The following is a 26,169-nucleotide window of genomic DNA, read 5'->3' on the forward strand; positions in this document are numbered from 1 at the left end:
CCCACCTTAAAACTCTAAATCAAACCTCCTGACCCACCCCCCCCCCCCCCCCCCCCACCCCCCCACCCCCAACTCACACACACAAGCCTACTAGGTATTTTGGGTGACATTTCAGGTTTTTAACTTGTAAATGTTCTGGAATGCCTGAAATATCTGCAGCACACTTTAGACCTTTAACTCTGGGAAAATTCATTTGGGAAGAAAAATATTTTGCAAAGTTCACCAACATTTGAAAGAGGAACTTTTTTGGTCCTTATCCTTAACAGTGTGTTTGGTTGAGGATAAAGTTGAAAAGATCTGTTTTCCGTCCCTAGCTATTACCATATATTTCCAGTGCTGGAAGATCAGGAAGGAAAATGCAGACCCACTCTTTCCGTCCCTTTCCTTCCCCTTCCCCCTCTTCCCTCCACGATTGCTAACTAAACATATTGTAAATATGTGTACTCTGTAACATCCACCTATCTGATTCAGGTTGTTTGCAATCCTGCTAAACCCAGGGTGTGTCCCAAATTTTGAATAATATTCTTCCTCAAAGTCAAACAAAATTTTGTTAGCTACAGAAGGAAAAAACTTATGGGGGTTAGTTTGTGTTTACTACTTCACTATCATCTGATTTATCTGGTAAGAATATAAGAACAGAAATTCATGAACCAAGAATGGGCAGATCACTTATTACAGAATAAAGCGGTTCTCCCTACCTCGTTATGGGTTTTCAATTACGCTTCCCGAGCGAATTTTGAATGGATATTTACCTTGACTAAAATGCAAATGCTTGATAGTGGTGTTGCCTCATTCCTCTTCTCCCCCCCCCCCCTCCCCTCCCCGTTCAAGGACTCCTTGTAATATATTTAGATATTTTTCTTTCTCATTAAATCAGTTTTCTTCTACCAATAAAGTTCCCTTATTGCATTTCCAAATATTTCAATATTACATGGGGCTCAGAAGGAGAGAAAAGCTGAAATGATGTCTAGTGCACAGACCTGAAGAACATGATCAATTCGTCCATCTTCACTTCCAGTTAATCTCTCCATCATATAGGATCCGTAAGATCGGACTTCTTCATTGACATCCTCCACCGATTCTGCAATGTTACAGAAAGAGAAATAATTGGAGGAACAGTTTTTAAAAAACATTACGAGCTTCAACAAGGAAGGCCTTTAATAAGAAAACAGAAGATCTGTAATTACCTTCGAGGCTGTCTTTTCTTGATTGACATACTGTGAGCACCTGAACCTGTCAAAAGAATAATACTTCTTCAAAATCCCTACTTCTTTTCGAGGAACAATACTTAAAGATACAAGGATGCATGCAATTGAATAACTCGTAAGCAAAAAATGGATTAACAAATGAAGGGTAAGGAGTGGCTTGATCTTAAGCTTGGAACTAGATACAATCATTTGGAACTCAATACAATCATTTCAACCAATGTGTGAATGTACCAGTCCAATGAGCCGGACAGTAAAATGTGGGCTTGTTGAGAAATGTGCAGGTCTCGCGACAATTCCCCATTAAATTTAATCAAGGGAAAATAACAGCTTTCCATTATCATTTGTATTATCATCAATTTAAATAAAGTTGTATATTGAGATTATTGACCATCATAATTGACAATCATATATACAACAAATCAAATGCTAGTTACATGTTTTTAGCAGTGTCACATTTCTTTATATAATTTAAATCTGCCCTTAGTTTTAAAAAGCGCGCTTTTTTGCGCTTAAAGCTCGGAAGCCCAAAAGCTCACAACAAAAGGCTTCTGCCAGCCGAAGCCTAGCGACATACAAGAAGCGCGCGCTTCCTAGCGCTTCGGTGCTTTTGCGCTTCCTAGCGCTTTTGCGCTTCCTGTAGTCTAGGCACATCAGATCCTTCTTTTTTATAAAAAATAAAGCCACGTGACTCTAATATTCTTTTTTAAAGTATCACATGATTTCTTTTTTTTAAAAAGCGAATATTTGGAAAGTTTTTGAAAACCCTAGTGCAATTTTCTCCCGTAGCCTGATTTCTCTAGCCTTCTCGACGGATTTTTCCCGTCGGATGCTGAATTTTTCTTTCATCGTTTTGATTTCTCTTTCTATTTTCATCTTTTCTTTCCATATTTTCTGAACCTTTGAAAATTTATTATTTCTTTCCGGGTGCGCTTCGCCTACGAAAAGCGTGCGCTTTCGCTTTGCGCTTAAGCTCCAGGGCCCTTTTGCGCTTCAGTGCGCTTCGCGCTTTTTAAACTAAGAATCTGCCTCAATCTTGACTCTAACCCAAAGCTTTTACTAACACGTTGTTGGTTAGAATTTGTAGAGGGAAGAGAAGGGGAAGAGAAAGTGAGGTGATTGGAGGGAAGGAGCGAGCTTCCATTTTTCTTCCAAAAGTTGGAGTGATTTGATTTATTAAGGTTAGGGGGGGGGGGGGGGGGGGGGGAGGGAGGATCTCTTCCCTTCCCCTATGTGTTATCCAAATAAGGGAAAATGTATTCCTCACTTACCCTCCAAACATAGTGTAAGGGTTTCAAATGAAAAAGAAAACTGTTCAAAGCCTTAAACTTGGTGTAAGTTTAGGTTTTCCTCGGGATAATTTTTATTACTTCTGTACATCAGCAATGAACGATCTTCCGTTATTTGTACTTTGGATACAAACTTGGGTGAGAGTTGGGGGCTTAGTTTTAAAAGACGCGAGGCGCACCAGGGCGCAAAAGTCCCTGTAGCCTAAGCGCAAGGCCCACAGTTTTTTTAATTTTTTGTGGTATTTATTTTCTGAAGAAAAAAAAATTCAAAATAGTATTACTTGTTGTCACAAAGGAGTAAAATAGTAATTACAGTAAAATTAAAAGCCTTTTTGAGGAAAAAAAAACCAAACAAAAAGGGGATTAAGGATAGTTCAAGCAACTTTTACGTCACTGGCTATTCATTTAGATTCTCAAAAGAAGTGTGTCACACCTTACATAAAAGGGTTACTTTAAAATAGAAAAAGGGGAATTTACATGACCTGCAGCAGAAAGAGACAAGGAAAAAATAATTTGGGGTTTTCTCTCTCCTCTTTTCAATATAGTAAATTTTAACTGTTAGGGAGCCATTAAGGCGTTGTGTGGTTTTGGCTTTAACTTATCAACAATTGGAGCCTTATACCATAAGGTGCGCATAAGGCGCTGCGCCTTGAGCCCGGAAAAGGCGCACGCCTTTTAGAGGGTGCATGAGCCTGTCCTAGCTAGTTGCGCCTTGAGCCTAAGCGCGCCTAGGCACGCTCAAGATGCGCTTTTTAAAACTAAGGTTGGGGGTGCTTAAAGACTTGAAGACGTTGAAGTAAATATATAGAAATTTTGAATAGAAGCCTGAAGCATTGACAAGTGCATCTCTTAAATGTGAGAATACCATAGACCATAGTGCAGTACAACAAGATAAATCATTCATCAACACAATAGTTTAGTATAAATCTAGAGAAGATAGAAACTTGAAGTGATATCGATCCAAATATAAGAGCGAAAAACAAGAAAAGATTCTTAATAGAACTCACCTTGACATAATTAAGGCGTTTCACAATTGACTGAGATCGTGCAGCAAAGTCTTCAGCAAATTCCTGCAACATAACATAATCCACAAACAGAAAGATGAATGAAAGAATCAGGCAAGGAATGGAAATTGAAGCCAAAAGCATACTGTTTTCGAAAAAGTCACACCTGTAGTCCAATATGCAATCGCTTGCCACCTTTGTGATAAGGAATAATGACAGGGCGTCTGCTGACATATTCTTTACATACCAGTGGTTCTATTCTGAGATAAGACCCAAATGTGTACAAAAGTCTTTCAGTTTAGAATAAGATGCACTTGGGAAGGTTAAAATGTATGTACAATTATATGATTAATATTTAAATATTTTTATAAAATTAATGAGCAGTCAGCAGAAAGTACAACAGACAACATATTCTCTTAAAAACAGCAAAGAAATAATTTTTTAAAAAAAACATATAATCCCAGTTCCTTTAAATTCCTGCTAGGGATTAACTTAGCGTAGAAACCATTAATGGCAGAAAATAAGGAAGATGATTTGATTAATAAACTGGAATTTGTACGGACATTCAAGCTTTCGAGAGGCTTGAACTTGATTCTATACCAATTAACACACTAAAAGCTACACATAACACTCATTAATATTCAACATTACTTCTCTCTCTCCCATTTTCTCTATAGATCTTCTGCCCTAACTAGTAACTATCTTCTTCTTCAAGCTACTAACAACTTATTTATAATTCTACTCCCTGAAGTAGCCCTACACTACATACTGACGCTTACAAATTTTCTCCTCTACTAGAGTCGCTATTAGCATATTAACAACATTGCCTTCACCCACAACAAGCTAAATAATTTATTCTATCCCACATCAAATCGCTTGATAAAGAGATTCTTGAGAAAATCCGCGCATTCCAATTAGAAAGTGTTTGCAAGGATATCGTACGCAGAGTAAACAAGTGTTAACTGATAGGTATCAAACCAGCTTGTACAATGCAACAAATTTCTCTGAGGTATAACAATCTTCTAGATTGGCACTTGGGCCATTGGTACGTATCTCCAAAGAATATGGTGAGGCCTCTATAATTCTCTTACGACCGGCTCTTACCATGAAAAGATAATGGTTTGTAAACCGAACAATGAGCTAATAACATAAAGTCGCCATCTTCTTGTTCTCTGTCCTTTGTCACAGGTTCAGGGCAAGGACAATAAGCATACTAAAATAAAAAATGCACATGGCAGTAAATGTAATGCCAGTGGAGTCTCAACTCTTGAATATTACATAGACAGAGGGGAAGTTCAATTGTCAACCACAAAGTTGCTTAATTTGCTCTCAATCCTGATTCAGATCAATAAACCCAAAATATGAATTTGATCAACACGCAAGGAAAGGGACTATCACTTTCATAGATATATTGCCTTTTCCTGAGATCTAACAAAATCAACCATACAACAATCCTCCCCATCCCTTCCTTTTAAACAAAAGTAGCTTTTCTGAGACACTCCCATGAACATTTTTACTCATATTCCCCACTCACTGGCAAAATGGACAAATTTACTGTGACCTCAAAATGAGAAACTTATGCAGCGTAAAAAATGTACGCTGCTAGACACTTGGTCTTCACACTGGTAATTTTTAAACAACAGCTCAGATTTGTCTTCCCGTAGTTATACCATTCAGATGGGTATATAATAAGGCACAAAGCACAGACGTCTTTCTAAACTGTGAAAACACAATCATCACAAAATGAAAAATCTATATGACATCATAAAGTTTGCAGCCTAAAAGCCATTAGACATCAATGGATTTGTAATATTAGAAGGATAATAATCTTTCTTAACAAACAAACATCGTATTAGTGTCCTCCACAAATAACCCAGTCTACAAGCCCTCTTTACTTTTGTCAACTCTCTCCTTCCCTTCTGCTTTCCTTTCCACTTTTGTGTCCCCCCTTCTTCCAGTGAGCAACCATGCAGAATCCAGAATTGGACAAAGGTTTTATAGCCTATATGTCGTGTTGAGTCAAAACTCAAACCCAGTACATTATGAAGTTCACCGTGTCTGAGTGACATTGTAAAATAGGTATAAGTATAATCAAGATGATAAAGTCTACCTATATGCCACAGGATCAAAAGGGTGGAAGATGTTGAACATTTGCTGACAAGCAGGCATCTCTTCATTAATATTCTCTTCCCCCCAGTATTCCCTTCCTTCACCTACAAGTGCAGAAATCACAATACGTAAGTCAGGAAATCCAATACTATATGCAAAAAATTAGAAGATTAGATCACACTATTTGCAGGTCCTAAGAGGACAAAATGTATGCAACCCTATCCTTGAGAAGAAGGGATGAAGCTCCCACAAAGTCAAGCATGAAACACAAACCCAAAAGAAGCATTAAAAAAATGTTTTGCAACAATAAAAAGATTGAGATGTTAGTAAAGAATGTTCTGACCAAACACGAAATAATTTACAAATAACATTTACACACCGCTAAAATGTACCCAAGATGAAGAGAAACCAACAAATGAAAATAAAATACTCCCTCCGTCTCTTTTTGTTCTTTACGTTTGTTATTTTTCACGCGTTTTAACGATTAATTAATTAATTTGCATCGAGATTCCTCAATTTTTTATTTAAACGAGATAAATTACGTTTATTTATAATGTTTTCACTTTTATCAAACTTCTGACATTGGGAAATGAGAAATTTTAATATCCCAATGGAAAAGTGTGAGAAATTAAATGACTCAATGAATTCAATTGGTTAAAATAATAATTGGACACAAATTTTGATAGAATACTAAGTCATTTATGTGATAATATAAAAGGAAATGTAAAGAACATTTTAAAATACCCAAAAAGGAAAACGTAAAGAACAAAAAGAGACAGAGGGAGTAATATATAACCATGCTGGTAGGCTGCAATCACCACCTTCAAAAAATGTAACCAAGATGGAAGACAAAACACAAATAAAAATAAAACAAAATATAACCATGTTGGTATGCTGCAATCACCACCTTTACCCTTCCGGACTTGCCAACTAAAGAGTTCTGACTAGAAAATACTAAAATCCACATCAACAAACCAACTCAATGGGCTTTAATTAACAGAAAGGTCAAGATTAGAATACAGGCGTTTCTATAAACTTTGTGGTATAAAAAAGGATTAGACTAAAATTAGAATACAGGAGTGCAACTTGAGCATTAGACTACACTGTACCCCTAAAAAAGCTGAAAAGAGAATTGTTTTGTTTTTCATAATAAATTAGTCATTATTGCTCAAGAATCAGTCAAAGAGCCTTTTTTGGTCGAAGAGAAGTTTCTATAAACATTGTGGTATCAGAAAGGATTTGTACTTCCATCTCCTTCATTTCTAAATTTCAAATTGACAAAACGGAGAAGAAAAAAGAGAAGTCAACCAAAATGGCAGAAGATAGATCAACAAGAATTGCAAAATCAACTACTAGATGAGCATCACTACTATTCTCTGATGAATGAAATTAAAGACAGTTAGGGGATTAACACCACTGGCATGAGTCTACAATCACAATAGTAGAATAGTCCAAAGAAATTTAAGACTCTTACCAATTCCAATGCGGACATTTCGAATGGAAAGGAAGACACCAAGAGGAGATCCAGCCGCAAAAAATGTATGTACCTGTTGCATAACATATTCGAAATTAGAAAAAACTTCACAGTGGAGCTTAAAGATGGAAGTAAAAGGGTACAAAAGTACCAAAAAATTTGCCAAAAAAAAAATACCAATAAAACTAAAAGTTCCCAAATCACCTTGAATTCAAGCTTGGTGTACTTGATGAAAGGTTTATAGCTTGTGGATAAGTTGTTTTGACTAGTTAAAATCTTTCCGGATTCATCTTGATCTGAAATGCCTGGATGCCTCCCTGCACAAAAGAAAACACACAACGTAGAATAAAATACAGACTTAAAGACATCAATGCAGAGGAAGTGTATGAAGAAGAGGACTGAAAAGGACTAAAAAGAAGGTAAAAAAGAATATAGAGATTATCATTGATCACCTTCATTAGACCTGTCACTAGCATCATTCCAACCAACCTGAGCTTCCAATTCTGCAACTCGTCCTTTTAGAAAGTCAAGCTGTAGCAGTTAACAGAAAACGTTCAAATAAAACACAATTGAAGACGAATTATTCAAAGTTTAGGCAGAAAAAGATTTGCCCGCACCTCTGACTTCAGAGCTTGTATATCCTTGTCTTTGTTTTTGTCATTGTCAATAGAATCTAATTTATGCAGAAATTCGGCTACATTTTCTGAAACTTCAGGATTAACTTTATTCAGATTGGTAATCGCTTCCAAGTCTTCAGTGGAGCCCTGATAGATATCACTCACTTCACTCAGGGTTCCGATTTCTTCGGGACAGGAGTCACTGCGACTGCAAGGTGGATCCTGACCATCTGCCACTAAAGATTCAGTGCCAACTTGCATTTCACTCACTTTCACCATAGGGCTTTCATCTCTAATCGGGAAGGAAGTTGGACAAATATCCGTAACTAGACGATCTTCAGTCATAACATTTTCAAGCAACGATCCTCCTGACTTGTCTTCATTTGAAATTTCCTGTGAGATTCTAGGACAACCATCCTTGGAGTTGATGTCAGAGGGTAATTTGGAAATATTTTCTGATGATTCATCTTCTTTCTCATGCTTTGTGTACATAAACTCCATCGGAAAGGGAGACGACAAATTCTCTTGGTGGCAGAGAATATCATATGAGAGAACACTTCCCAAGGAATGGCCATACAAGGAAACCTACATTGTTTATTCTGCATTTTCAGCATAACTATTTGCAGAACAAGTCGACTTCGAAAAGTGAATTTTAACGGAAAGAAATTTAAATACACAGAATCACAGGCAGTTCTACCTTTCCATCGTACCCTGGATTTCTCTTCAGGAACTTCAGGTATAAACGATTCAGTTGGTTTGAGACCTGTGGATATGAACCATCTTTATGAGACAACGAAAGTTAAATTCTAATCATCCATATCATATATCAAACTGACTTCTCTCCAACCTCACAATACGACGACCATTTAGGAAATAGGCCCCAGAGACTCTGTTTCCAAAAAATGGAAGTTCAATGAAGGACAAAATTAAACATGTACTCCCTTCGGGATTTTTAAAATTGTTCCACTTTGACTTTTACATTTGCCAATTTATCTATGTCTTTAGGGAGAATATCCCTAAGTATCTATAAGTAAAAGTTATAAGTTTTATAATAAGAAACCAACAATATTTAACAACGTAACATTTGTTTTTATATATTGGCAGAAAAATATGGTCAGAGTATATGAGAATAGTACGGAGTAGTCAATATGGAACAATTGAAAAAACGGAGAGACTATTACTTATAAAGCACAAAAACGCCAGCCAACAACGACTGATTTCAAGTCTATAGATCATCATGAAAGAAACATTTTTATGATAATAGACATACAGTTTACAATTCAGCACAATTTCCGACTTCAAAAAAAGAAGAGAAAAAAAAAACAGTTGGTTACCATTCTAGCAATATGTGACCATATTTATACTACTCTACCCACTCTGCTATTTTCTTAGAGCAGGTACTATTACAAACAAGACTTTAATCAGGGAAATTCTCATGGTAATATACAGATATACCAATGAGTTATTCCTAAAGTCCTCTTGGATTTTTAAAGGAAATGTCATTGAATCAACAAATAGATAACAACAACAACAACAACAATGCGCCTTAATCCTTAAGGATATGCCTGCTGATGCAAATCCATTTTCTTCATATCATTCTTAACTCCCTTCATCCAACTCCAACCTTCATCCAAAAATATTCATTTTTCAAAATCTAACCCTTTAAGCGTTCTCATACATTCATCTCGACATACACATATCTGGCACACTTATCAGTTATCTTCTTAACATGATCCCCCCCCCCCCCCCCCCCTCCCAAATGCTAATGTTGCGGCACATATAAAGGCACTGGTCAAATAGTTGTCTCATAAAATTTTCCCTTAAACTTATAGGTACCTACGGTCACACAACATCTCTGCTCCCATTTAGAGTAACATCTTAGTTAATATCTCCATACTTTTTCAAACTTGGCCTAAACTAATAAAAACACTCACTCGGCGGTAGATCCTCACCATCTAATGTCAATCTATTTGGCTCTCGCACAAAACTAAATTGCTACTCCGTGAACACAATTTGAGATTCTAACTTTTGTCTCCTTTGTTCCAATAACCCCTCTTAGGCTCTTACTGATTATGGTCAATTACAGATTTAGTATATGAGGCAAGGAAGGTGTATGGGGTATAAAAGACTTTGCGGCAATTTTTCTTTTCTTTTTTTGCCATTATGTGGTGTTTTGGGAAAACAAACAACAGGTACTAGAGTATTTCAAGTTGCATTATGGAGAAAGTTGTATAGCTAACTTTCGGACCCACACTCATGGGCCTCATGGCTTCCCTCACATGTTCTCGTTGGATGTACTGAAGATTGGAGTACCTTTTTTCTTTTGCTTCGGGTTGAAAGAATTTTTTTCTTAAGCAGAACAAAATGGAAAAGAAAAACTGTTTGAAGTCAAATTATTTAGATTGCGAAATAATATGGTTAAATTTGTTGTTACTACATGTTCTTTTATCTTGCTTCCATATTCTTTCACACATGTTCTATTATTACAAATTGTAAGCTATTTTATGAAAGAATAATGAGTTATGTTACTTTATTTTTAATTGTATGTTCGATTACTTTGAATTGTTTGTGCTGTCAAGAGCTTCATGCAGGTATAGGATCTAAAATTGCAGTCTTTAAAAGTACTTTCACAAGTGTATCTTCTAACAAATTTTACTAAAAAGAACTCGGTACATTACTATGTTTCCGAATTTTCTTAAATTTCCCTTCACCCGTTCCAGTGTGCATTTTTAGATCATGTGTTAGCATACGCACCAACCTTTTGACCTAGGGTCATGCTCAACTCACAAGCACAAGACTGCCACAAAGAAAAGCTAAGTAGCTATCTGGGATATTATATACACAAGGTGGATGTATATGTTTTAAATCCACCTTTTGCATCACCCATCATTTTGTAGAACTGTTGATAGAGAAAGAAAAAACATAGATAAGTTTCCTAAAGATGTTACTTGCATGGAGAAGAACAAAGACAGACAATTTTAGCTGCTACATACAAGATGAGTTTAGAAATATCACTACATGTCCTCCATTTCTGCTCTATTTTGACAAAAAAAAACACAGACATGATTTTCTTAATACATTTTGCTTACTAAAAAAATATGCTTAGAACAGAAAACTCAATCCCTCAAAGCTAGGAATCCTGGTTCAACTTTTTATCCCTACGTTTTAGTATTTACTCCATCTATGAAATCTAAAATTGAGTCTTTGAATGGCACATGAAGTATTGTTTAGAAACATTAAAAAAAAAAAATTGTCGGCTCATTGTATGCTTTTACAATTTTGAGAAAAATTCCGGTGGAAGTTCAATCCCGAAAAGAGAGCAATGTAAGATATTAAGAAATGGGGAGAGTACTAAGCACTTGGATTGGAATCAAAAAAATTGTTTACAAGGAACATAATAAGCACTTAGAATGCGATATATATATCATGAATTATCCACAAAAACAATCTAGTCCTTTAAAGTAAGGAGATGCAGTGCATCAATGACAATAAGACCACACCGCTAAACATATACTCTTTCTTATAAGAGAAAACATTTATATATTGACTCCTTAATCAGAGTGTTCCGGCAATAAAAAAGCACAGACAATCAAGGGAGAACTCAAAGAATATAATACCGAGTCAATGATCTCTTGGCAATAGATGGGGCTCATATAGTACAATACATCATGAACAGTTGCACTTAGTGTAGTGCGCAAGCCTCGTACACCATCTAAAGTAATTTTCTCCACAGCAGATTCGCCACTGAGCTTCAAACCCTTTCTCCACTGAAATAGACAAGAGCCAAGTATACATTTCGTTTAGCTAAGTCCCATATATCAGATTCATAATCTTTACAGAGAAGAAAAGTTCAATTGATATACGAGTAACAGAAAGAAATGCAACCATAGAGAACCAAGTGCTCCTCACGTAAAAGGACAATAATACTCAATTCTATATTTATAATTACATAAAAGAGGAACTTGACAAGAGCATAAGGTGTGTGATGTCACAAATTATGAACTAAAGGACTTTATTAGGAGAACAGTAGAGTTTGATATTCAAATAAAGAAAAGATAAGAGAAAAGTAGATTTTGGTTTTCCATAGAAATTTGCTAATAATTAAGTTATGCAATTTATATAGAACTTTTTATAGAGTTTAATTTTCATACTCGTGTCTGACGCACAAACACGGACACTAGTTGCTTTTAACTTTATCGTAAATAAACTCTATAAAAAACTCTATAAAAAAAATACCCTTTTTGGAAATTCCCTAGCAAACTCTTAGAGAAATTGAGCATTTGAAAAGGAGTATCTGTTTTTCTTAAAACCAATTTTTGTAAAAACAAGGAGTTAATAATTAATCCCACCTTCTCCAACTGCCTTTTAAATATTACTTCACAAAATCCTTTTGAGTTGGGTTCCAAACAACAGAAGAGAGAGACGAGAGAAGCACAGAAGAGATAAGACATAAGAGTGGTCACCGCCACGACACAACAGCAAGAGATAATGAGCAGCAGGCAAAAATGGCAGGAAATGCAAAACACCAGCAGGAGCACAAGAGCCCAAATAGCTCTAGCAGCAGATAAGTGCTTGCTACAGCAAGGACAGAAGGTGGTTGCGGAAGCCGAAAAATGAAACAATATTAAGGGAGTAAAGAATAATGGGTATTTGATTGGGTAATAATGTCAACAAGGAGAAAGCCAAACAAAAGGGGGACACAAACTTTCCATAGAAACCTCAACGCACAACGCAAAACATTTCCCAGGAAGCTAAAGCCATTCCTTGATTCAAGGGGTAGATAAGGGTTGAAGAAATTGGTAATGGTTTGCATTTGTTAAATGCTGATTGACCAATTCTTGTGGATCATTTGGATACGATTAAGAAAATTCTAAAATCACTTCTATAAATAATCCGCAAATGAGGTCTTTGAGTCTGGGATAAAGAAGACGCAAAATACACAACCCCTCTCCAGAAAAAGGTTTAGTAACATTGTGTTACAAAACTCAAAGATCCGTTACCAATTATATCTCCTCCATAACAGTAAACAAATACCCCATTTTTGGGTTTTGCTTCATGGTGTTCTTTAGATGATCACTGAATCAAAGAGTAGTGTTTAGTAGTGAAGATGAAAATTATTTAGGCTCTGTTTTTTTCACCTTATTTTCACTTATTGTAAGAGAAGATAATATAAGTTAATATAAGATAAGGGTCAATAAGTTGAAAGTGCACCTGTTTATAACTTCCAATAAGGGCCAATAAGATAAGATAAGATAATATAAGTATAACTCAGGTGAATCAAACGGTACCTTAGTAGAAAGTAGGGTGAGATAGGGGAAAAAATTGAAAAATAAATAAATAAATATAAACAAAATGATATTTAAGTCACTTCATGCGGCACACAACAATATCACAATGGATGGTATGTGTCCAAGTGTCCACTCAGCCATTTTGTGAAAAAAATTCATGATTTTGGTCCAAGATGAAGTGTCCAGTGTCCGTACCCATGTCCGAGTGTCTAGGATCCGACACGGGTACTTAAGGTGAAATGAAGTGTTTAGGTAACATAGGATTCAATATCCTTTACAGACAACAACAGGTTGTCCATAACGATGAACGTCTCAAAAATTATCTTGGAAAACTTGCAATACCTTAGGCTATTTTAAAAAATTGTTAAACCACAGGGTTATCCTAAGTACAGTATTCAGAATGTTCGTCATCCTCCTACCCCCATCCCCCCCCCCTCCCCCAAAAAAAAAAAAAAAAAAACTAAGATTAACTGAGAAAGCACAATGGGAAAAAAAAACGAACTCAATAAAGAAGAACATATGAAGACCTGGTAATTAAATCCTTACTTGACAGGGAATAAAAAGGACTCTCTGAATGCCACGTTGATATGAAGTCAGGTGTTTTTCAGCTAGACTTGAGGTGATATGGCGATAAGTCGCTACATCGTCAACCAAATTAGATTTCTCCAGTCTTTGACCAATGCCATGGACCATAAATACCAAATGACGAACCGGAACCTAAAAATTACAAGATTAACATTACAGGTCACCTAGCTGGGAGATGAGAAAAAACATGTTTGAGAGACAATCTCCAAGGAAATGAAAAACTGTTCAAAATAACTTATTTGCAGGAATAATGTTCAAACGAAGACTAAATTTTAGATAAGCATTTCCAAAAAAGATAAATGGCAAATATGAATATGAGAACACGCAAATGAGTTTGTGTATATTCCTCAAATCTCATAAACACAAACAATTTGCAAGTTTTCACCTAGATCAAGAGATCAATCTCTCCCCATACCACACCCGCTTTTCTTCTGATCCCATAGCTGCTGTTATAATAGAGATACTTGGCAACTGGACAAGAACATAAACTAGATTCCCCAGGTCAAGAGAACAAGCTACTCTATAAAAAGTAACAGAACATAGTCACGATGACCATTTACTAGCTCAATTCCAAAAGCACGAAGCAGAACATGGTACCAACTGTTCCCGAGTTACATTAGACAAGAAAGAAAAGATGGCACCATTGTCAAAAGGTTTTGAAGGCACTATCTGCTGGAAAGTCGATCTTTAGAACGGACAATAATCCTGCTGCGGAGACATCTGACATTTCAGATGTATACACATCAATGATTACCTTAACATATAATACTCCGTATCTAATCATCTAACAACTGTTAACATTGCATTTGAGACAAATTTGTCCAAAGTCTTGACACTCAGACGTTTTGTAGGTACACCACAAAAAATAGCCTTCAGTTCCTAATTTGCGACAGTATTATAAGCATCACACCTCATTAAGACATACAAATGCTAGATTAACATACCAAAGATACAAAAGTTAGAGCTCCTATCATTATTTTTTCTTTTTTTTTTCTCACTGGGAGAGGGGGCATAAAAGAAGAAAAAAAGCATGCACCTCCGAACAATAGTCGTCCATCTCCTCTTCCTTTTGCTGACGCAACTCATCCTACAAGGAAATAATAAAAGTTTAAAAACCAACAGGTCTATATAACATAATTAGACAACTGTACTCAACTACACATCATCACAGAAGGCAAAAACATCTCAGATATGATCACGATATAGATGGCAGTTCAACACAGAACCACTTTCACGAGCAATACAGATGATTTGTGGCTCTGGCCTAGTGACCTAGTACGAAACATCAAGCATTTGCTATTCCTCCATCACCAATGTTAGGCTATAAGCACTACAATATAACCATTTGTTCAGGAAATTGATTGAGATAATTTGAGAAATCATTTTGAATGTCAACAATTGTCTTCACTACTACATAAAAGATTCAGGTGCATTGATAAATTGGATGATAAAGCCCTCACTGACATCAAGTATAATTCAAAAGATGTCAGTTTCAGTACTCAAAGCAACTAAAAATATAATGGATACACACAGGGTAAAAGAGCCTATAAAATGAAACCTGTGTTGGCTTCGGAGACAGAGATGCAGCATATCCTCGTCTTAGTTTCACACCATTTCCCCCCAAATTGATGATACTGGAAAAGCCTGAAGCATCAACATTCAGCCACGCCTCCCATGTGCTGTCCTCTCCAGTGAAGAGGGCATGCAGACCCTGCATACCGGCAAGAAATAATTACATTTGAACATGAAATAAGAAACACTACTCCACCCATGACAATATCATACTGGGGTATAGCCTTGCAAATCAACACGAGCGGCAAAAAGTCCAGATGGTTGAAATGTCCTCCGGTGCCAAACCTAGAAAGGAAAACCAACCATGTCAAAGACGTTAAGTTCTCTACATCTAACCAAAGAAAATAATAATTATTTCAGCCAATTTCTCTTTCTCTTTCTATCTTAAAGAGAAGGGAAATTGCGTTGAGGCCAATGGTGGAGATGTGAACATAGGCTTCAATGGCCCCTTTTATTTCCACAGAAAAGAAAATTGCTAGACTCAAAGCAACTGATTGCAGCAATCAAGAGTTAAACTAAGCTACCTCTAAAGTTAAGGCAGTATCCAGAAAAAGAGTAAATTAAGAAGGAAAAAAACGTAGATTCAACTCCAAGCAGTAAATTCGACAATGCAGTACATTATGTCATGGCGATTGATAAGTATATTTAAGAATATATATTGGGGTGAAACTACTTTTTTCCAATGTACTTATAACTAATGAGATGAGCATATTGAAGAGTGGTCTACTTTAAGGCGTTTAAGCCTTTGAAAAACTAAACATCAATTATTTACCAATGCCACTATCTATAACAAAATGCACTGATATCATAATATGCCATTTTGCATGACTGAAAGTTACTCTGCTAATTTGCTAACTAGTGAGTAGTGACTACCAGTCTTCCATACACTGGTCAGATCAGTAATTTGCGTAGACAAAACAATACGCTAGGGCTGTGGGCTCTGTGCAAGAAAATGGATATGAGACATGTTTGAATGCCCTCCAATAACCAATTAAAATTATCTATATTTTACCCACAGTAAACTTCCAAGAAAGAGCTCCATCCATTAACAGATGAGATTTATCACAGTTTTTTTAGATTCTAGAAATAGTATACATCTCAAGGGCACACAATGATGTACAGCACAAATAAAAATATCCAAGTAAGCAAAGAAAATTGATTAATGTAACCACACATGCATTTTTGCATGTTTGTCCTTCCAAACTAGTTAAACTTTCACCACTGGCAACAATGGCAGACTTTGCTCAAATAGTAATCTTAACTGAAACAGAATTTAACTCCGTCACACTACTAAAGCAAGAAGATTACAAGCAAAGAACTGAAAACATTTGAAAAACATAATAAAAAAAAAAGGGATAACCAGAACAGGGTAGCATTCTAGTCTACCTGTCTACGGTATGCAAATTCCAGCTGTTCAGCAATATCTTCCCGAAGGGGAAGCCAATCAAGTCCTCCACTTTGCGCAAACCAATGACCTCTTAGAACACGCCGATTCTCCCCACTCCAGTACACTGGAAAGCAGTGTCGTTTCACCAAATCCACCTGAAATATTTAGCACATAGAAGGGTGACCAAATATCCAACTGATTTTAACAAATAATCAAAGTGTGCTTAAGTTAAAATGTTTCCTCTTACAAAAGAAAAATAAATAAATAAGTAGCAGAGTTTCTTCCCATATTTTAATCAGAAACTGGCAAGTATCTGTTTAAGTTTTCATGCAGAACTCCTTGTCCTATTTAATGTCAGAAAAATCACACATATGCATGTGTATGTGTAAGTATATGGTCTTTTTTTACAAGGAAAAAAGTTACACTAATAAACCAAGAAGTGTTATTTTTCTTATCCATGTTATTTTTCTTTAATATTTTTTCTTGTTTTACTTTCATTAATTTCACTTTCTCCCTCTTCCTTGTTTATTCTTTTAACTTCCGCTCCTTTCTTATTTGATTGGTCACAATGACGATTTCCTATGACGATTCATGTTAACCGACCACAAATCATTTTGGCACTAAGGCTTTGTTGTTGTTGAATAAACCCAGAAGTGTACATTAAGTCAGCAAACTGAGAAACAAATTACAGATTTATTCAATTCCTTCGACTCTCCCCAATTGAACAATCCTTTAAAGCCCCACAATCCTTTGCCCGGCAAGATGCTAGAAAAGTTACATTGTCCCATGAAAAATCACTCGAGACAGTAGCTCCAGAAAAATATGACCATTGTGTTCCAACTTCCAACCCAGTATTACCTGATTTGCGGTTCGGTTTGGTACGGGGTACGAGTTTGGGTTCGCGGGTTGGCAGTTTTCAGGTTTGCTAGGGGTATAAATTTCCAGTTTTCTTTTTTGGGTACAAATTTCCAGTTCATACTTCGTATTACAATCGTACAGAGAAAAAAAGTTGGATAGAGAAAATAGTCAAAGCGCATTTGCTTGAAAGACATAAGTCGAGTGTTTACTATGCAGTGAATTAGTGAATGGGAGTAAATTTTCTTTTTCATGTGGGTTTGATTCCAGGTTTTCAACATCACCTAACTTATCGTATTCCCACCCTAGAATAAAAAAATAAAAGTAAAACCAAAGAAAAAAACCAACCAACGTACAAATCCCCACCAGCAATACAACAAACATGAAGAAAAACAAAAGACTGTAAAAAGTGAATTATACCGCCTGAGAAGCCATGGCTGAGTTTGAAGAAGACAATTCATCCACGGAAACAACAATTGGCGATTCATCTCGTTTTTCCTTCTAAAACAAAAGCCCCTAATATATTTTTCTTCTCTCGCCTTCCCTGACTTTCAATAGTTAGAAATAGGGTTACAGATTCAGGACGACAATCGCTAATAGAAAGGTTGCGTACTTAGGGGTAGTCAAGCAAGGAAGGATTTACATTAAAAGACATCCAAGAGTCTCCCGTCCGAACTCTAGAATCCTCCAAATCTGATAAACAATAAACAATAGATCAAACATAGGAGCTAGCTCCTCTACCTCCCGATCATGGTGTGGCTTAATACATGTAAATCCTACACATTCCCACAATAGAAAGTCGGTACTGGAGCATTATAAAGTGCAGATAAACCGTACTCCCTCCGTCCCAATAAAATCGTCACACTCTCCATTAACGTCCGTCCCAATTTGTCACACTTCTTTTTATGGCATGGACCCACAAATATTTTATTTCTCTCTTTCCAACACTAAAAATTATGACCCCACTTCCTCACATTCAATTAAAAAAAAAGTCCTCCAGTATCTCCATCACATCTACTTCTTTATTAAAATAGAATAGATAATCCTACAATTTCTTATAGCATAAAACTCCATGAAAAGTTCGGTGCAGCGATAAATTTGGGATGGTGTAAGTATAAACGAGGGAAACAATCACAAAAACGATGCTTTCCTCTCTTAATTTCCTCCCTAAACCAAACACGTTGACCATCGCAAACTTTAAACCTTACCAAGGTAGTGAAAAAAAATTTGACACTTGTGAAATGAATTTCAAAGGACACTTACGAGAGTCACCCGACTTGCATCTCGAGCATCCCACCCATTTTGACACAAACTAAACTTACTCTTGATTAAATTTTACCAAAGAGAATGATGTTCTCTAGGAAATCGCCACCACCATTCTCCTACAAGAGCAGTATGTCTAATGATCACTCTCCCAGCCCCTAGTCCTCCTGCCTTTGAACGACACACTAAATCGAGTAAATCCCACTTCACGGGATGATCCTTTTGCACCTCTCTGCAACTTGGCCATAAGAAATCACTCATAAGCCTCTCGATTTTGTGCAAAAGACCAATCGCAATTTATAACAAAGAGAGCTAATAAGGGGGTACACTTGACGAGCATGACTAAATAAGCATAATTCTGCTCCGAAAAGAGAGGTACACTTTCTTCCACCTATAACCTTTTCAAAAACTTCGAAATAATTGGTACCAAAAAATTCTCCATACGCGGATTTCCTCAAAGAGGCCGATTCTCCACTTCATAACCAACCAAAGAAGCATAGGCCTCAAGAGCAGAAGAACCAAAAACTAACAACACCTAAAATACATTAAGATATATTGATTCGCAACTCAGAAACCACCTCAAAAATCAGAAGCACGGTGACCCCTACCTTCTTAAATTGTCAACACCGAGTTACAAAAACAAAACAAAAACAATATCTACGTATTGTAAATGGGACACCTTAACTTCAGTACACCCACCATCAAACCTTTTGACACCCCTCTCTCAAGCATTCTCCAAAGAACACCAACCACCAAGGTGAAAAGAAATGGTAACAAAGATTCTTACTGACGTAATCCCCTCAACGAGGAGAACCATACCTTAGCGGGTTCACCAACACAAGGCATTGGACAAGCAGCCACCTATCCAACACCTCCACCGCTTCCCAAACCCTTTCTTTCAAGAACAATATCAAGAAACTCTCTACTCATCCTCTCTTAGGCCTTCTCAAAAACTACATAAAAACCACCCCGTCAAAGCCTTAACAACGAGTATCACCCACAGCTTCATTGGCCACAACACAAGCATCTAGTATATGGTCCTTTTTGGTGGCCACGCTAGTTTATTTGGTTGCACTCTTTGTTAAAAAAAGCGCGCCTAGGCGCAAGCACACACAGGTGCAACCTTCAACGCTTACAAATGCTCAGTGGCAGCGCAATATCCAACACGGCAGGACGCTTTTGAAGTGCATTTCCTGAGGCGCAAGGCACACGCTTTTTGTCCCTTTTGGCAGCCGACGACCTGACGTGGCAATCTTCTTAATGTTTTTTTAAAATTTTTAACTCCACTTGACATATCAACCCATCCAAACGGTCATATTAGTACTTACTGAATTTAGAGAAGAGGACCGTAGGAGAGAGAAAGTAAACCCCCAATTCAATACGTCTCCTGTCTTCCCTGGATGCTTCTCTTCTCATCGGCTACTTCTCCGTCGGATTTTGACCTCATCCGGGTATGTAATTATTCTCTCTTCTTCTCTCTTCTTTTCTCTCCTTCTCTATCTTCCTTTTTTTTCATTTTTTCTTGTTTTCAAAACTGGAACCATTTTCTGATTTTGTTTTTCTTCTTTCTTCACTGCTACTTTTTTTTTCTTCTGCTTTTTCTTTCATTTCTATCTCTTGTTATTGTTTTAGCAGTACGCAATCAGTATGTAATTTTTTTGGTAGTGTGGCAGCATAATATGTGTTAATTTTCATATTTTCAGCTTGTTCATTACCATGGAAGGTTCTAATTTTGGCACTCCATCAACGGGATTATCCCGGTGCTTATGAACCGGTAAAAAGATATGGAAAGATGGTCCATCAGCGGGATCATCCGGTTCATTTATCTATTACTAATATAATTATCGATTTTTCATGAAATACCCCCGAGTTTTGCCATAATTCACCAAATGTCCATCATGTTTCAATAATACTCCCTTCGTCCCAGAATAGTCGTTACACTCTCCTGGGCACACAGTTTAATGCGATAAGTAGTAGTGTGGTTATCAAGTATTATTTTATTAAAAATTAGATGTGATGGAAGTTAGTGGGGTACTTTAATATTAGAGGAAAGAGAACGTAAGGTATTTTTATATTGAAGGATAGGAGAGTTGAAATTAAAATATTTGTGTCGTGAGGCAAAGTGAGAAAGGGACATCTATTAAAATATAATAAAAACTTTCCTAAAATGGGTTGGAAAAAAAGTGTAACGAGTATTGTGAGACGGATGAAAAAGGAAAGTGTAACGAGTATTCTGGGACGGAGGGAGTACATAAAATACCCCCATTTCAATACTTAATACCCCAACTACCCTAGTGACGGTATCAACCCCAATTTAACCCGTTAACCCCTAATTAACCCACCATTAACCCATTTCCCCTTTTTTCTTTCTCTCTCCCCCTTTCTTCTTCCCTAGCCTTTTCTCCATGGTTGCCCCCTTTCACCCTCTTCCCAGATGCCCAATTGACCACCACCACCAACTTTTCCGGCGCCCTCACCACCCAAAATCCTTGTTCAGGTTTTCGTCCAAAATCCTCGCCGCTGAAAATGTTTTCCTTTTCTCTCTGATTCTAATTTTGATTTTGGATTGAACAAACAAAAATGAGCGGCGGCGATGCGGAGGAAGCGAGGGCGGCGAAGCTCAAAAAGTCGTTCCTTCGTACGGGGAGTTGGTATCGGATGAGTGGTTCCATCAGCGGGAAAGATCCGATCAGTAGTGGGAGTATGGTGATGGGTTCAAAGACAATCCAGTATTTTAGGTTTCATTGCTAATATGAGCGAATTTTACATCTCCATTGTCTTCTGTGTTCTTGTCGTTGCACTTGGCCCTACCCAATTTGGCTTCACCGTATTTTTTTCCCCTCTCTCCCTTTAATTTTTTCTTTCGTAGTTTTAATTCTAATGTTAAGGTTTTATCTTTTTAAATTCTTTTATTCTGAGTTGGGATTTTTTTTACATTTAATTTTTGCATTGTGGGTATTCATCCCCAATATAATCCTCCATCATGAAGGATCTTAACCTTAAAGTGAAGGAGCTAGCCAATAATGATGATTGTCTTTCAATGGATGAAGTCTGAAGGAGAGGGAGAAAGAGAAACAAAAGAAATGGGTGGGTTAGTGGGTTGATTAGGATGTTAATTAATGGGTTAATTAGGGATTAGTGACTTAATTAGACGTTATTGGTTTATTATAGGGTCGATGACGTCATTGAAAGTATTTAGTGTATTAAGTATTGAAATAGGGGTAGTTGGGGTATTAAGTATTGAAACAGGGGCATTTTATGTATTAAAGAAACTTGATGGGCATTTGATGAATTATGGCAAAACTCGAGGGTATTTCATGAAAAAACCGTATAATTATTATGTTGTTTTGAGTATAAAGTGTGTTAATTTTGTTTTATATTGATTTTTAAGGTTTTTTAGAAATTTATGTGCGCCTCATACCCAAAAGCAGCGCGCCTGAGCCTTAGCCTTGCACCAGGACCCTTGTGCGCCATAGTGCGCCTTGCGCCTTTTTAAACCAAGGCAAGTTTGAAGGGAAACAACTATAAATATAGATCATTCTTGTCTACCCATCACTAGTAAACCATAGAACCTTCTTATGGCATATTTGTTGTACAAAGAAACACATCAATAATACGTGAAGAACTCTCCAAAGAAAATATTATGACAACTGATCGGCTTGTATTTGGTAAAGGTTTATGTCAATCCATGCCACTTCATTCCTATTAAAGATTTAAAGATCAGTACCCCTCTCCGCATGTGACCCAAAAACCATTTTAACTGCTTGATTCAACAACAAAAGCTCGCCACAAAGATGAACACTCTACTAAATGAAATGCCTAGACAACAAGATATATGTATGAAGATAGAAGTAAAGAATCTCAAGGACAAAGAAGGAATGGAGAATCTAGGAAGTGTAATCAATGAAACAAACCAATAAACAAGTAAATGATACACACCAAGTAAACTTATATCCTTAATGACAAACAAATTGCGAAGTTGACTACAAGCAAACCCTTTCATCAACTCATGAGAACCAACATATTGATCTTGTGGAATACATGAAAAAGATAGTAAATGGAGATAAAGGTAACAGGAGTTTTAAAATGGTCAAGCGTTTCCGTCTTAAACAGCAAGCAAGCAGAAATATGAAAAAAAAAAACTAATTGGATATGGCATTATGGCCTAGTCCATTTAAATTTACATTACCACCTAAACATGGAGTGAAGTGCAAATTGGAGTCAAAATTTCCATACCCACCCAGATGTCCTAAAATTTTCACACAAAAATTAGAAACCTTTTGCCTCAACTTCTTAGAGCATGTACATTGGTTGGCTCTTCAAAAGAGCTCTTGGAGGGCTCTCCACTCTCTCTTTACCACTATCTCTCTACAAGACATTCTCAAGAATTCATTCCTAAAAACAACCAACATTGTCGGTTCCCCAAGTGAGCTCTTCAAACTCTTTTTACCATTTGGTGGTCCATAATTAATTGTCTTTTTAACCAAAGTTACTATCTACTTTTCAAAGTTATTCTCTATTTTTCAACAATAATCATCTCTCGGAGGTGTCTTGGGCAAGAGCTATCTTGAAGTAGCTCTCCATGAAGAGCTACTCAAGAGCCCCTCAGCGCCCCAATGTTGGCCAAGATATAGTTCTTGTTGGAGAGCCACTCCAAGAGCCCCAATGTACATGCTCTTAGTTGTGTTTGTAGAAAAAATACATTACAGGGGGGAATAGACAACAACTTGTTTAGGTTTAGAGGTTTGGAGGTTACAAATTTAATGACCACATAATTTACCGCTATTAAATGCAGAATATACAGAACTAAAGAAGGCGATATTGTTCACAAGTTCGCAGTTGATCCATTCATTGACCACGAAATTGGAGCTAATAATACCTCATAGAGACCACCCTTGACCGGGACTCCAACTCTCTCCTCCTCAACAACATATAGTTCAGATGTTAGAGGGTTCCGTAGATCTGCTTCAGTAGTCGCACTGGTCTGTCCTTTCGGGCCTTCACTGCATTCTGCATATTCCCTCCACCAATAAGACAGCAATTCTTCCTCTCTCTGTTGCACAAAATAAACGAGGACAGGATATTATTTAACCAAGCCCCTATAAGATAGTTATGAGCCCAAGACAGAAATGGCAACTATGGCAGACTATACAGGACACAGCAATAGGTTCATGACATCAGGTCTCTTGAAGATTGTTGTACAATAGAAGACATGCGTTATTCAGTTATTGTGAGTGTCTGAGTGACACTTTACTTTATTTATGGACCAAAGTACGCAAGACCAATTAGCCTGAGAAGCTGAGATGATAAGTTCTTGCCTCCTATTTTTTATATATGACAGTGGTGGGAGCAGTGTATAAAAAGGGGTAACTAAGATCTGATGCGCAATTAATTTTGTTAAGTGATGCACCAAGATACAATGGGACACAAAAGAAGCGCAGAGGGATACATCCCTCAGTGCGCATTGAGCCTTTTTATACATTCGGTGGGAGTCATCATAATGACATAACAACAGATTTAACAATGAATTGCCCTTTCTACTTTCATTGGCATTCTGTCATCAGTATAAATATTACTTGCCTAAATTACTTCTTAATCGAAACCCAGAAACACTTAAGGCTCCTAAAATGAACTATTTTAAATAGATTTGACAAAAATGCAAGAAAGGAACATATTTGACATCAGATAATAATATATTCCGAGGCATTCATGTAATCTATCTATCTATACTAATAAATACATATTTTAAACAGGATGTTTTGCATACCATGATGCCATATGTCATCTCTTTGATATTTTATTATTGTCTAAATATACCACCATTTATATTCATCCTTTCTACTTCTCATCCTTAATTAGAGTTATTTTCCCTTAAATTAGTTTTGTTTATTTCACATTCTAATTTCAATTTCACTATACTCCAAATGAATGATATTTTATAATTTCAAAGTTTGCGTATCCTCTCCTATATTACATAGACAATATAACCGATTTTTTTAAATTAAGAAACCCATCACATTGGATAAAAACTAGTCAAGTTAACAGACACTTCACCTGCAAGAAAGCAGCCTCTATCGCAAGTGAATCCCTCATACCGAACCGAAAATACTCTCCTTTACCAACAACCTCCGCACGCGGAATCGAGGCAGCCAACTCTGTCCAACCACTACGCATCAGAAACAATGTCACCGAAGCTAAACCGGAATAGACGCATTAATATAATTTGAAAGTATCCAGAATCAATAGTTAAACCTCATTCTTTCCATAATTACATCACATTTATCAAACAACAATATCCCCACATTATCATACACGCAGCAAATATAAAATTACACCCACCCACATTCTCCTCTATATCCACTCCCGGCAGGAATGCCGAGAGGGTGTAAAATTTAGATTATTACATTCGGGTGTAGGATGAAAATTGTACACAACTTAAAAATTATAATCATATTTATTCAACTTAAAAATTATAATCATATTTATTCAACTAAAAAATTATCAAACTATAAATAAAAAGTGAAAGAAAGAACTCACGATTAAGACCCAAAGGAACCTTGCAAAAGTACCACCGAACATCACCACCATCAGAATTGCTCCTAGTTTGTGCCAGATACTTCTGCCGACCTTCGAATTGCTCGATTTCATCGGCCAGTCGTCGAATATTAGAAGGCGTGTTCTTGAGCAAATCAGGATTTGTCTCAGCTTCTTCTTCAATCACACTGGCCTCTGAAATTGATGATTCTTTGCGATCAATTTGGTTACTTTTAGCAACCCCGTCATTTCCCATTTTACTCAATCGGCCACTTCGATTTGACTAGATTGATTGAAGGAAAAGTGCCCAGAAATGGGTTGAAGAAGTTGGGGGAGAAAGTAGGAGAGAGAAAACGAAAGAGAAGAAGGAAATTCAGTGTTCCAGCAACGATTCGCTGGGTGATTGTAGCGGTGAAGCGGGCAAGGATTATGTTTTTATTACTCCGTATTATTTTACGGGAAAATATGAACTCGAATATACCAGACGGGGGCTAATAAATCACAAGCTGAGAGGTGCTCGGCTTGTGCTAGAAAACTCTTCACTCATGCTCGCTAGACCTGGTTATTGGACAGGGTAGTCCAATGGATATAGGGTTAGGGTCAAGTTAATAGGGCTTTTATTAGACAGAGCTCTTATTGGGCAGGGCCTTTATTGGATAGGGTCATTATAGGGTCAAACTTATACTACAATCATTTTGAAAATTAAAATAGTAATGATACAAAAAATTACGTGTATAGCTTTGTATTTACTTGTACTTGCACATGGCTCTTTTGTTTTTCATTTTTCATTGCTCGTTTATTGACCGCCCACTAATGACCCGCTATTGACCCGCGACCCGCTTTTGACCCGCCCATTATCGACCCGCTAAAAATGACCCTTTCAATACCCGACCCTCTTTTGACCCGCACCGACGCTGACCCGCCCCGCCCGATAACCAGGTCTAATGCTCGCTACTCGTAAGGTCGAAAATTCCTTGCTTGAGTGGT

At 36.9% G+C, this 26,169-nt stretch overlaps 1 protein-coding gene across 5 annotated transcripts in view; it reads right to left on the reverse strand.

Moving 5' to 3' along the window:
- LOC110802742 (phospholipase SGR2) overlaps nt 1–25,644 on the reverse strand; it is a 30,588-nt gene extending 4,944 nt beyond the window's left edge. Inside the window, exons 1-19 of one of the 5 annotated variants that reach the window (XM_056827564.1) lie at nt 25,186–25,644; nt 24,703–24,803; nt 23,528–23,701; nt 16,530–16,685; nt 15,357–15,428; nt 15,130–15,282; nt 14,608–14,658; nt 13,533–13,703; nt 11,316–11,465; nt 8,396–8,461; nt 7,699–8,283; nt 7,534–7,612; nt 7,286–7,398; nt 7,082–7,154; nt 5,609–5,711; nt 3,665–3,758; nt 3,502–3,564; nt 1,188–1,233; nt 981–1,081 (exon numbers count right to left, since the gene is read on the reverse strand). In XM_056827564.1, the coding sequence (XP_056683542.1) occupies nt 981–1,081; nt 1,188–1,233; nt 3,502–3,564; nt 3,665–3,758; nt 5,609–5,711; nt 7,082–7,154; nt 7,286–7,398; nt 7,534–7,612; nt 7,699–8,283; nt 8,396–8,461; nt 11,316–11,465; nt 13,533–13,703; nt 14,608–14,658; nt 15,130–15,282; nt 15,357–15,428; nt 16,530–16,685; nt 23,528–23,701; nt 24,703–24,803; nt 25,186–25,438 (2,604 nt within the window). In that variant the 5' untranslated portion in view covers nt 25,439–25,644. Of the gene's footprint in view, nt 1–980; nt 1,082–1,187; nt 1,234–3,501; nt 3,565–3,664; nt 3,759–5,608; nt 5,712–7,081; nt 7,155–7,285; nt 7,399–7,533; nt 7,613–7,698; nt 8,284–8,395; nt 8,462–11,315; nt 11,466–13,532; nt 13,704–14,607; nt 14,659–15,129; nt 15,283–15,356; nt 15,429–16,529; nt 16,686–17,805; nt 17,940–23,527; nt 23,702–24,702; nt 24,815–25,185 lie in introns of those variants that run through there. The other 4 variants (XM_056827566.1, XM_056827565.1, XM_022008192.2 and 1 more) reach the window with 4 other exon arrangements.
- Nucleotides 25,645–26,169: the final 525 nt, after the last annotated feature.

Source organism: Spinacia oleracea, chromosome 4 (genome assembly GCF_020520425.1).
Source record: "Spinacia oleracea cultivar Varoflay chromosome 4, BTI_SOV_V1, whole genome shotgun sequence".
In the NCBI taxonomy this organism is placed as follows: domain Eukaryota; kingdom Viridiplantae; phylum Streptophyta; class Magnoliopsida; order Caryophyllales; family Amaranthaceae; genus Spinacia; species Spinacia oleracea.